This window comes from Dermacentor andersoni, chromosome 6 (assembly GCF_023375885.2).
Source record: "Dermacentor andersoni chromosome 6, qqDerAnde1_hic_scaffold, whole genome shotgun sequence".
NCBI classification, from domain to species: Eukaryota; Metazoa; Arthropoda; class Arachnida; order Ixodida; family Ixodidae; genus Dermacentor; species Dermacentor andersoni.
In genome coordinates, this window is record NC_092819.1 from 109,809,263 (window position 1) to 109,822,385 (window position 13,123).

The window sequence follows — 13,123 nt, forward strand, 5'->3', positions numbered from 1 at the left end:
CACCAGTAACATTAAAACAAAGCAGTGATTTGATAAAGCGTGTAAGAGCACAACGGTTTTTAAGCATTGCTTCATGCTAAGGTCTAAGTTCGGTACTGTCACACAACAACCACAATAATGAGATGAACAACGGGGGTAAAATGCTAAATTAAGCTGCAAAATTATGAAGCAAAAGCCTTTGAAGCTGTGAAGTTCTTTAGGAACTTGCAAGGTGTGGACATTTGGACATGCAAAGGATGTAGCCTTTGGAAACAACTTGCCAAGTTAATTAGTTGTTTTTTACTAAAGCAATACTTTATCACAAAGCAAATAGCTATAATTTCAGTATGCTCCAAGACTGAATGCCCTATGATGAAAATTTCTATTGCATTTCTAGCAAGTTATATGGAGCAACCAAAGGTAAGAGACATTTGATGCTAGTATTCAATAAATTTCAGTTATTAGACAGCACTCGTCCAGTGCCCTTCCGTGTGTCTTCCATTGTTTCCGCACTGATTAGTAAGTATGATGCTAGTGACTGCAATAGAATACGCGAAGGCCGAGAAAATAGCAATGGCAATGAAGAGCTATTGCTTGAACAAAAAAAAGAAAGCATAGGTGTAGTGCCAAAGCAGAAAGGAGAACATGAACGAAAAGTATGTGCAAAGTCATACATGACAAGAGAAAGCAGCAGGCAAGATGTGGTGAGCAGGGGGGTGGGGGGTGGGAAGGAGTATTCTGTAAGAGCCCACCTAGTGGACTGTCCATTTCGGCCGCTACTGATTGGCTAGGGCTGCTCGTCTCCTCCTCTCACAGCTGAATCCAATCGGCAGTGGCCGAAATGGACAGCCCACTAGGTGTACTCTTACAAAATACCCCCCCCCAGGAGAAAATGATGAGATGGATTCTTGCCTTGTGAAGTGCAGCAACTGTTCTTTTTTTTTTCTGTTCAGAGCGAACGTGAGTGAGACTGGAGATGTAATGGTGATATGAGGATTTGATGTGGAGATAAGCTGTGGTCTGGGATGAAGCACAATTTTGGTTTCCAGCTGTGGATGAATTTCTAGGAGACCCTGCAGATAAAAGTTTTTTTAGCAATTAATAATTCACGTATCTGGCGAAGGAAATCATTACAGTGAACATGCGGCATAAGCAATAGACAGCCAGGCACATATAGCAAAAGACAGTGCCACTGTAGAGGAATGGCGACAGGGAAGAGCAACAAAAAGTGATCAAGCATGTGCAGGGAGAAGGGTACAGAAAAACTACAAGGGATCACACAAAGGAGATCAGTTTGACAGTGACGACAAGAGCAGCACTTATGAGCACAAATTTCAGAAGAAAGTAGCAAATTAATTGGGTCATCAGTTGCCAAAGAGCAAGCACTTTCTGTCACGAATGCTACTGATGCCAAGCATCAGTCCTGGCGCTGTTAAGGAAGTGACGGCGCAGTTGTGGCAAGGGATAACAGCAGGTGTCTCATAAAAATGGCAGTACCGGGCAGTACTGGGCTACAGTGAGCCAAGTGTACCAGCCTGTGCTTCTTGAAATCTGTCACCTATGTCGAGTTGAAATGTACTGCTAAAGTGGGTGTACGTCGGAAAGACTTTCTCGCCCGTGCGGCGCTCGTGCCGAGTTGGTGATGGCGGATTATTGATTTAATGAGCCATCTTTCGTCTCATTAAAGATGTTTTGGGTCTCTTCCCGGGCGAGGAATAGGGGCCATAGTGTAGACCAGGCATGCTCTCCTGGAGCAGTACCTTCGCTCGTGCAACGCTTTTTGTACGCTGCTCTCTGACTTTTAAATGGAATATTTGAATGGTCCCCTTCGATATATATAAAGGTTCTTCAGCAAAACCATGTGCAATAAATCGGTAAGCGGGAGCCGCGGAGCTAGCGAAACGGAAGCAAAGCAGTCAAGTCGGACGTACATTTAAATTAAATTATGGGGTTTTACGTGCCAAAACCACTTTCTGATTATGAGGCACGCCGTAGTGGAGGACTCCGGAAATTTCGACCGCCTGGGGTTCTTTAACATGCACCTAAACCTAAGCACACGGGTGTTTTCGCATTTCGCCCCCATCGATATGCGGCCGCCGTGGCCGGGATCGGATGTACATTTAGACAGAGCGTTATTATAAGCTCAGGTGCTCTCGTGAGGGCTCCGTTTGCCGGTAACGTATGCCGTCCTGTCGCAGTACTGGTAAAAATCCATTATATCGTCGGGACGAAAAAAGCACCCCGCCACTTCTATAACACCAGTCGGAACACTGCGGCCGCCATCACGTTTCAGAGTGGTCTACGGCCATAAATTGCATAACGACTTTCGCTTTTCCCAGCTACAGGGTGCTAAATGTGTTTCGACATGCAGACATGCATGTTCACGCGTATCTCTTGAAGGGTGCAGTATGCGCCGATAAGCAACACATGATGGACACGGCGTAATGCTTTGGCATTACGCCGTGGCATTAAGTTATCCGTTTGGTCCTCGATATCACAGGTTCACTGATCCCGTCGCACGTTCCGTATGTTACCAAAAAGCGCAACAAACCTACCGGCAACATCCAAGGAGACGCAGGAGGAACACTTATGCACGACGCACGGCACGCACGGCTTCGTCAAGAAAGGAGACATTGATTTGAAGGATCGCCAGCCGACACACGGCAAAATGCGCGCCTAGGGACAAACGCATACGAAACAAGCAAATCGGCTTCTCCTCCGTAGTACCTAGGCAAAGGGAGAAATTTCAGGCGCAAACGCCCCCAGATTTTCTCTCTCGCACCCGCTGAAACGACTGGCCAATCCCGTGAACTGGCGTTTCCTCTAATGACCGTCTCGTTGGGAATGCCGGTATGTTGTGGATTCGGATTGGCATCGTTCTCGTAGAGACAGGACACCTTGAAGACGCGCTTGGCAAGTACCGTTCCGTCTGTCACAATGATTCATTTTCTACTAGAACAGCACGTGAAAAGCTGTTTTAGATTTATTATTACGCGAGAATATGTTTTGTTTAACTATGAGAACTTGTTATTGTGTGTACGACTACATGTTACGTAAAAAGTATCAGCGGGCCGCTAAACATGGGTTGCACCAACGTCACATCCGCAAGCCAGGAAACCGGAAACCGCCATGTTTGAGAACACTTGCTGCGGAGATCGTGCTGGGTCGTGTACTCTGCAGTAGTAGAAGACCGACAACTCCAGATTCACGATGACAATTTGTGCCATTTTTGGCTGCAGAACGAGAAGCGATTCTTCTGCTATCAAGGACAAGGCACAGCCACACATCGGACTGTTTAGTTTGCCCGCGGTTATTAAGAACCAGTGTGAACGAACGAGGCTCTTGTCTGAGCAGCGCCGGAGCGTTTGGCTGGCAAGGATAAATAGAAAGGACTTGAAGAATGACAAGTATGTCCGTGTTTGCGGTCTTCACTTCGTCAAAGGTAAAGGAATTTTCAGATTACGCCTTTTATAACACTAACTCGCCTGGCCGCTTCTCTTTCCTGCTGCCGAAATTGTTTGTTTACCCGCGGCGTTCACACGAGCTTTTTCTGAAAGCGCTAGTCAAAGCTCAGTAGATTGCCAACTGTGCGCTTTAAATTGCAATTTATACACGGTACATGTGTAGTTAATGCATTTGCATGTGTATCCTTTTAAAGGGAAGCCTGCCAATTTGATGGACGATGGAAACTGCTGCCGAAATTGTTTGTTTACCCGCGGCGTTCACACGAGCTTTTTCTGAAAGCGCTAGTCAAAGCTCTGTAGATTGCCAACTGTGCGCTTTAAATTGCAATTAATACACGGTACATGTGCAGTTAATGCATTTGCATGTGTGTTCTTTTAAAGGGAAGCCTGCCTGTTTGATGGACGATGGAAATCCGGACTGGGCACCGAGTCTGCGGCTGGGCCACGGCCGTTATGACCGCACTACTGTGGTTTCATCCGCGCGTTACATGCGGTGTAAACGGCGACAGCAGAACAAGCCACGTGCTGCTGCAGTGTGCAAGCAGCCCGTGAGGCCTGTAACGCCACCTGAGCACGCCATAGGCTCGGAACTAGAGCCTGATGAGCTCACTCCAATGGGCCCCATTCTGGAGTCTACTACAACGACAGGTTCGTGTGCATATGATTCCCAAGCATGTTAGTCTAAAGGTTTCTCAATTTTATTATGTCCTGAGTTTCACACTGACAGGCAATTCTGTTGATCTGTTTCTTTTTCCAGAGGCAGAAGTCCAAACTGAGCTCACGTGCAGAGACCTCCAATTGCTAGAAGAAGATTACCGCAAACTATCCGTTGAGCTGGCCACGTTGAAACAGCAAAAAGAGGAAATGGAAATGTCGGAGGCGTCCCTGCGTGAAGACCCCAACAAAGTGTCATTCTACACAGGCCTTCCAAATTTTGTAGTTTTAATGGCTGTGTTCAACCTGCTAGAGAAGTTTGTTAAACACACACCACAAAACTCATTGGTAAAGTTTCAAGAATTTTTAGTGTTCTTAATGAAGCTTAAGTTGAACCTGCCATACCAAGACCTTGCTTACCGCTTTAATATATCGGAATCGACAGTATGTCGGATATTTGACAAATGGCTACACGTTGCATTTTGCAGACTGAAGCCTCTGATGTCATGGCCCTCAAGGCAAGCAATAAGGAGGACAATGCCTCAAGCCTTTTTTGAATCATTCGGAGAAAAGGTAGCGGTCATAGTCGACTGCTTTGAGATCAAGCTTGAACGGCCGTCATCCCTGCAACCAAGATGTCAGACTTGGTCCCAGTACAAATCTAGCAATACAGCCAAGTACCTTATCGGAATATGTCCTCAGGGAGTGATCACCTTTATTTCCGATGGTTGGGGAGGCAGGACCCCTGACAAACATATTACTGAACACTGCGGCATTCTTGACCATTTATCTCATGGTGATGTGGTACTGGCTGACAGAGGCTTTGATATTGCCGACAGTGTAGGCTTGTACTGTGCAAAGCTCCACATACCTGCATTCACCAAAGGCAAAAGACAATTGTCAGCAGTGGATGTCGAGGCAACGAGAAATATTGCAAATGTCAGAATTCACGTTGAGAGGGTGATCGGCTTGGTTCGTAACAAGTATGTCATAATGAAATCCGTTCTGTCACTAGAGTATGCGACTCTCAAACAGGGACACCAGTTCACACCTCTAGATAAAATCGTCAACGTTTGCTGTGCACTGACAAATTTCTGTCAATCTGTTGTTCCTGCAAATCCAGAGCCATGTAGCTAAGCTTGCCGAGTATGCGTGGTATTTGGAAAAGGCTATTCTTGCACGATAATGTGAGAGAGAATAGTCTAGAGGAATTTGAACTCCCACAAGTAATGCCGGAAGAAGTAAAGAACGCCTTGGGAGCTATGCAAAGGGGGAAGGCAGCTGGGGAGTATCAGGTAACAGCAGATTTGTTGAAGGATGGTGCGCACATTGTTCTAGAAAAACTGGCCACCCTGTATACACAATGCCTCATGACCTCGAGCGTACCGGAATCTTGGAAGAACACTAACATAATCCTAATCCATAAGAAAGGGGACACCAAAGACTTGAAAAATTATAGACCGATCAGCTTACTGTCCGTTACCAGGCAGGATTCCATAAAGGCTACTCAATAGACCATATTCACACTATCAATCAGGTGATAGAGAAATGTGCGGAAGATAACCAACCCTTATATATAGCTTTCATTGATTACGAGAAAGCGTTTGATTCAGTCGAAACCTCAGCAGTCATGCAGACATCATGGACTCGGGGCATAGACGAGCCGTATGTAAATATACTGAGATATATAGCGGCTCCACAGCCACCGTAGTCCTCCATAAAGAAAGCAACAAAATCCCAATAAAAAAAGGTATCAGGCAAGGAGATACAATCTCTTCAATGCTATTCACAGCGTGTTTACAGGAGGGATTGAGAGACCTGGATTGGGAAGAATTGGGGATAAGAGTTAATGGAGAATACCTCAGTAACTTGCGATTCGCTGATGATATTGCCTTGCTTAGTAACTCAGGGGACCAATTGCAATGTATGCTCACTGACCTGGAGAGGCAAAGCAGAAGAGTGGGTCAAAAAATTAATCTGCAGAAAACTAAAGGAATGTCTAACAGTCTCGGAAGAGAACTGCAATTTACAATAGGTAGCAAGGCACTGGAAGTGGTAAGGGAATACACCTACTTAGGGCAGGTAGTGACTGCTGATCCGGATCATGAGAATGAAATAATCAGAAGAATAAGAATGGGCTGGGGTGTGTTAGGCAGGCATTTGCAGATCATGAACAGCAGGTTGCCATTATCCCTCAAGAGAAAAGTATATAATTGCTGTGTCTTACCAGTACTCACGTACGGGGCAGAAACCTGGAGGCTTACGAAAAGGGTTCTACTTAAATTGAGGACGACGCAACGAGCTATGGAAAGAAGAATGATAGGAGTAACGTTAAGGGATAAGAAAAGAGCAGATTCCAAGGGATGGGAAGCGTAGCAGGGGGCGGCAGAAAGTTAGGTGGTTGAATGAGATTAAGAAGTTTGCAGGGATAAGATGGCCACAATTAGCACATGACCGGGGTAATTGGAGAAGTATGGGGGAGGCCTTTGCCCTGCAGTGGGCGTAACCAGGCTGACGATCATGATTGTTGCATACACTGTGCAATTTACCTGTAACAAATTTTTACCTGTAATTTTTTTACTGTACTCAGCATAGAGGCTGCCAGTTCTCTCTTAGCAGAACAAAACATCCCAAACATCGCACTGCTTGATTTTTGAGCAGACTATCAAAAATTTTTTTCTGGTTCGTACTATCAATGACTGAAATTATCAAAAGCGATTGTTCAGTGTTCCGACCTAGAAGTTTTGAAAACGCCCTTGCGTAATATTTTTGTCTGTTTTGAATTTGTATGTTTGTGACCCATATAATATGCAATTTTGTTCGAATCTATCTTGCAATTGTTTGTTTGCTGTTTGCACCTGTCTGGGAGCACTATACTGTTTCTAGTTGCTTTGCTTGAAACATTATTTGTATTCCTGCTGATGCAATGATACGTTGATGTTTTGGATCTTACTTCTGGTTAAAGTATGGCTTGCTTTGTGAATGGTATCTAGGAAACCAATTTTGTTCAGATGTTTTGTTAAGTTGTACTTTTTTTAACCTAAATTCTGTGACCTGAATTATCAAATGTCTGATTTTACACTATTTGTTTGTTTATGGGGTTTTACGTCCCAAAATGACTCGGGGTATGAGAGACGCCGTAGTGGAGGGCTCGGGAAACTTCGTCCACCTCGGGTTTTTTAACGTGCACTGACAGCGTACAGTACACGAGCCTCTAACATTCCACCTTGTATTTCTATTTTATATTGCTCTGTAATCGCAACTCCTGTCTTGGCAGTGCTGACAGTATGAATAAATAACATTCATTCAGCACTAAGGAACAAGGACACAAAAGAAACATACCACAGGACGGGTGCTAACTACCCAATCTCTTTATTGTTGGCAGTGTGATATACTGATTGAAGCTTTCTCTTCATACCGCACTGACAAAGCAGTCTTGCCTAGTGAGCTCTGAAATCTGCATCACATCAAAGACAAATGCAATTGAAACCACCGTTGCAACTTGAAGGGGAAAGTCCATGTACATTGAGAGTTACAGTTGTCTTTCAACCCTTCTGTCGTTCGCCTAGCTTGTACTCGGGCATAGAATAGTTTGATTGGTCCCCACATGTGTGACGGATGAGTATGACCTTCTGTTTCGGTGTGTGTTCCAAGAGACATTGCACAGCAGATCACAAGACACCATCTCGGAATGCATAGCGCCACTCGAGTAGAGCATTGTAGCAGTGGCTGGTTATGTGGCCAAACTTCTTTAGGAGTTTCTTCCTTTTCCACATGTGATCTTTCCCATACCATTTGTATGTAGCTGATGAGAGCTTGTCGCCATGCTAAATCCATAAATCCTTCATTAGCTACAAGTCTGATTTGAAGTATCTTCTGCAATTGCTGACACAGAACTCATGGTAACATATTTGTGAAAGCTTGGGGCTTTTGTTCCAGGGACTCTGCTAAGATTTCTCCAGTTGAGCACAGTCTGCACAATACCAGTGCTTCTGCTTTGGTGCCCGCTTCATTCCAATGCACGAGTAGTGGAACCATTTGTATGGGCAGTGTTCCCCATCACATGCCACCATTCTTCCTGTTTCTGGGCCTCGACAGTAACAGTACACAGATCTTTTAGCACTAGTGCCAGCCTTTGGTGTATCTTTTCGGGTGAAGTATTGTGAAAACATTTCAGGTAGCACAACATGTGTGAAAAATCGTGTTGCCAATTCCAGAATTCCTTGAAAGAATGCACAATCTTCCACTATTCTTTCAATATGTACAGAAGTTGGCGTCCAAACGACAAAGTCGCAGTATTTCACCGCACACATTGCCAGCTGTGTTTGGACTTGGTAGAAATACTCGTGCGTCCTCTTTAAGCGAGGTCCTTCTGGACTAGCTTCCAGGCAGAAATCTTTGTTGCTCAATGCTGCTTCTAGTCCTTGTACTGCAAGTGAATAAGGGCATTTTACTTCAACAATGCCTTCACCGCAGCATAGACAGCTGACAATAGCATCTGGGGATGCTGAAAGGTGGGGATATTTGGCACTTAAACAAACGCCGGCCCTCCTTAGTGTCACATTGTTGTGGCATTGCACTGCATTTGCTTGGTACTTGGAGAGGGCAGCACTTTCATGCTTGAGTCCCCAGTCTGTGGCTTCAGATGAAAACTTGTTTTTCTCTGGGTAGCAGATTCTTCTCAACAAGCTTATTGACGGGTAGTCCACGTTTGTCCTACACACACTCTTCATAACTGAAGCTGTTACTCGTCCAGCTCTAAATGCAAACCACTTTGCACATTTTGACTGCTCTCTTGTTACGGCTTCGACATGCTGCACCATATCTTCTGTTATCACCATTTCTTTCAAAAACTCTTCGGCTCGGCTCACCAGAGCAGGCAAATCCTCAGAAGCGGCCTCTTCACACATTAGGGTTCGAAGAAGTAAAGGCTCTTTTGCTCGTGGTGGATGAAAAAGAGAGCTATATTTTTCATGCAGAGTAAACAACGCTGGCGTCACTCCTGCATCTGCTATTGCTGAAAAGCACTGCTCAAGCTCTGCATCTGTCGCAGCGGGGATTGGCAGTAGCCTATGTGATGAAGGGGTTACATGTGCAGTAATAGTACTGTTTATAATGTTGTCCATCTTTTTCTTCTTTGCTTTTGACGAAGAAAAGTCGATTTCCCTTAGCCTTCGGAATTCAACATTCCGGCTATGAGCTGGCAGCCATGTATTTTTCTTTTCAGTACAAGTAACGGAGTCCCTCAGCCTCACAGCTGTCTCTATGGCAAAAAGTGTAGCAGCAACATGCGAGCATGCTTCGCCTACACCTGCCATGCACGTGCAATGCGCTGTCCCGACAGTTCCATCTGCTTTGGCAAGAATCCACACTTTAAGGGGTACCTCCCGTAGGCGCTGAGAGTGGTTGACCTGAAATGTCAAACAACATGATTTCAGCAAATACAGTTTTTGAAATGTGAAATGTCAAATAAACTGATTTCCACCAATACTGTTTTCGAATAAAATGACCTCAGATAATATACTTTTTCATACGACCACTTTGCTGAGCACCAGCAACAGTTTGTTGTGTGGTTGTACGCCACTTTATCCACAAAATGTGGCAGGAGCACCATGGTTTCACTTGCGCTTTACAAGGTTCAGAAAAGCTCGCTCTATAGCAAGCAGTTGAGAAAGTAATTTTTCTAACAGTTGTGACAGTTGTGATGCTTTGCTTGGTCATATGTTAACAACTTGTGCACCATTTTCTAACCACTTGTTCTCAAGTTGCCGCTGTACGCGTGCTAGGCAACAAAATGGTTACGCTCAACAACAAAAAAGAAACAAATCAGACAGTCTACAGGAACACAAAGCGTAAATTTGGAGAAATAAAAAAATGCGGAGCTTAACGATCGATAATTTGGTAACACTGAACTTAGTGTCACACATTACATCCCCCCTCTTTCTTGACTTCTGGATTGGATTGGCGCGGCTCGCTACGTGCTTGCGCGCGCTTTTCCGAGCGCAGATTGGTGTGCGCCTGGTTTCTGCACTAGGCTTTTGTACGATCGCTTGTCGCTGCTTTCCTTTCCTCTGGATTGATTCGGCGCGGCTTGGTGCAGGCGCACAGACTCGGTGTGCGCCTGCTTTTTTGCACTGGGCTTTCAAAATGCGAAGTGAGCGTCGCTTATTGCGGAAGTGCTGCACCGCGGGGTACCGTGTATGGAAGCGCGCAGCAATGCCGGGAAACATTCATACAAAAGCAAAGGGTCAGAAAAGTGCGCTTTATTTTCCATTACTTTGTCACACTGGATAGCGCCGTGCGATCGCTTCTAATAAACGCAGAAACGAGTCCTTGCAGCGCATGTGCCCATAATCGACGCCCACCACAGCCATATGAGGTGCGACTCGAGAAGCTGTGCAGTTACCCTGTAGCCGGCGGAGACGAGGTGGCGCTTCACCTTCTGCCAGTAACTTTCGATTTTTTTGGGTGTGAGCGCCCGTGATCGGGTCTACAAAGTTCATGCTGTGGTTAACAGTCTCCCATTGCAAATTCAGTCTTGCTCCGTTAGCCCCCACTAAGTTCGGGATGCAGTTGTATGCGGCCCATTCATCACTGTGGATGGTGGTCCCCGGTTCAACGTTGGCTGCAATAATGGGGCCTAGCGTCGCCGCGTCTCGTCGGTCGACCTTGAATAGTCGGAGCTCCCCGGTGGTCACGCAGATCATGCCGAATACCCATGGTCCACGATCTGCAATGCCGCCGTAAGTTTGGCGGCTCGGCGGAACGTTGTCGCCCGTCATCAGGCGGCCTCGATTGTATTTTCGCTTGCCGCAAAGGAGGCATTCATCAATTTGCACAATCCTCCCGGGGCCACCGAGTGGGGGTCGCGCCAGCAGCTCGTCCCGCACGACCTCACGAGCGTAGTTCCTCCAGTCGGCGATGACATGGTCCGACAGATTAAACAAGTCGCCGGTCATCTCCTTCAAGAGCCACGTGCCTATGTTTTTGCTCACGCAGGCGGTCCGTGTTGGCGAAGTAACTTCCCTCACCTCTCTGCCCGTGCAGTGCAGCAGTACCGTGTAACTGCGACAGCTGATTTCGGTACCTGTTGCACCGGAAGGCAGCCCGGCGTCCGTTCTGAGTCTTCCTATACAATGTGACGACTTCGCGTTCGCAGGTTTTTTGGTCCGGGTTGAACCCCAGGTCCTTGCAGGGGTAACACTGAACTTAATGTCACACAAAGGAAAGCAGCGACAAGCGATCGTACAAAAGCCTAGTGCAGAAACCAGGCTCACATCAATCTGCGCTCGAAAAAGCGATCGCATAACAGCCTAGTGCAGAAACCAGGCGCACACCAATCTGCGCTCGGAAAAGCGCGCGCAAGCACGTAGCGAGCCGCGCCAATCCAATCCAGAAGCCAAAAAAGAGGGGGAAGTAATGTGTGACACTAAGTTCAGTGTTACCCGATAATTTACTAACCTCGCTCAAAACGATGACGCGCTCTGATGCCAGCTGCTTTGCTGCGATGCTCTTGACCCATCCGCTCGTAAAATAATTGTGGCCTTCTAAGGATTTGTACGCCTTCATCTGTTGCAAAGTAACGTGACTTGTTGAAAGCACCAAGTAATTGACGATGTCGGCGTGCGTGACGGTGGGCAGCAAGTCGACGTTCGGCGTAGCGTCCTTGCCGATGCACAGTTCATAAGGGTCGATGCCGTCACACATTTCGATCTTCGCTCTGTAACGTGCCCGAGTCGGTCCTACGAGCTCTTCAGAGTATGATGGACAAAGCGCGTGCAAATTTTCTTTCGTCATGTCGCAAAGATAAACCGAACGACATCAAGCTCAGGCGCGGCGGTAGGCGGTATAAGCGTGCGTCCTGACGCGGTCGTTCTCAAAGATGGCGCACTCGCGACTTGCAAGCCGGAACTGACGTCACGTGCAACCCATGTAAAGTTGGAGGACAGACGACAAGGTTCGCGCTCGCTTTGAAACAGTTGGTCGTCTGTTCTTGCCTGTCTTCGCTTGGTCATGCATCGTGGGTGAGTAAAGATGTAATATGCGTGAATGGAAACATTTTATGAAGATCTTACTTTGAGAACGCGTTATTTGCGTAGCCATATCCACGTTTTAGACGAAGCCTCTTACAACACCAGCCAACACGAGCCTCGCAGACACATATACTGCAGTGTACTAGAACATACATATACCGTCATTCCCATGACGGCACGGTGCCCCCTTAAGAAACTCCCATAGACGGTGGCGCCAGATTACCCTCTAGGTGTTATAGTGAGAAACTCTATGAGGTTAACCAATGAAAAAAAAAAAAAACACTATGAACTACCACGTCCAAACTTTCTGATCCCTATTGCGAACTGTGCTTTTGTACGTCTCCGTCTTTTGCCGTTTCTCTACTTCTCTTCCACCAATCCTCCAATCGGGCAGTGGCAGAGCAGCGCCATCAACAGAAAGAACCATGGAGGAAAGAAATAGAACGCCCGCTAGGTCCACACAAAAATGTGTTTTTGTCGGTTTCGGTTTCGTTTGCTCAGTAGGGATGTTCTTACAAGTTAAAATTAAATTATGGGGTTTTACGTGCCAAAACCACTTTCTGATTTTGAGGCACGCCGTAGTGGAGGACTCCGGAAATTTCGACCACCTGGGGTTCTTTAACGTGCCCTTAAATCTAAGTACACGGGTGTTTTCGCATTTCGCCCCCATCGAAATGCGGCCGCCATTGCCGGGATTAGATCCCGCGAGATGTTCTTTCGCGCTTACTGCTGCTCTGCTTTAAGTAAAAGATAGCAGAAAGATAGCATATTATGATTCTAATCGTCCAATGCAACACTTGGCGCAGTTACATGTTTTGTTTTAAAGAAGAAAAAAATTTGCAGTTTCGCCCGAAAGGCGAAGCGTCGATATACGAAGTAAGGATAGTAGTTTTGTGGGCCGTATAGACTTGGAAACATTTATTATTTAGGAGCTAAAATAAAAAAAATAAAAAAAAAGGTGCTCCAGCCCGAAACAACAGTTGCTTACTAACT

At 46.2% G+C, this 13,123-nt stretch overlaps 1 protein-coding gene across 1 annotated transcript; it reads left to right on the plus strand.

Moving 5' to 3' along the window:
• Positions 1–3,126: 3,126 nt before the first annotated feature.
• On the plus strand, positions 3,127–9,585 carry LOC126522301 (uncharacterized). Its single transcript, XM_050171029.2, has 3 exons — positions 3,127–3,421; positions 3,825–4,091; positions 4,201–9,585. The coding sequence occupies exons 1-3, from the start codon at positions 3,190–3,192 to the stop codon at positions 5,232–5,234; spliced, it is 1,533 nt and encodes a 510-aa protein (XP_050026986.1). The 5' UTR covers positions 3,127–3,189; the 3' UTR covers positions 5,235–9,585.
• The last annotated feature ends 3,538 nt before the right edge of the window (positions 9,586–13,123 follow it).

What these genes read in the sequence shown, in the direction of transcription:
- LOC126522301 (XM_050171029.2), top strand. Translation starts at nt 3,190, where the DNA reads ATGACAATTTGTGCCATTTTTGGCTGCAGAACGAGAAGCGATTCTTCT. An exon ending in CGGTCTTCACTTCGTCAAAG is followed by an intron (nt 3,422 to 3,824) that starts GTAAAGGAATTT and finishes GTTCTTTTAAAG; the next exon opens with GGAAGCCTGCCTGTTTGATG. An exon ending in GGAGTCTACTACAACGACAG is followed by an intron (nt 4,092 to 4,200) that starts GTTCGTGTGCAT and finishes TTCTTTTTCCAG; the next exon opens with AGGCAGAAGTCCAAACTGAG.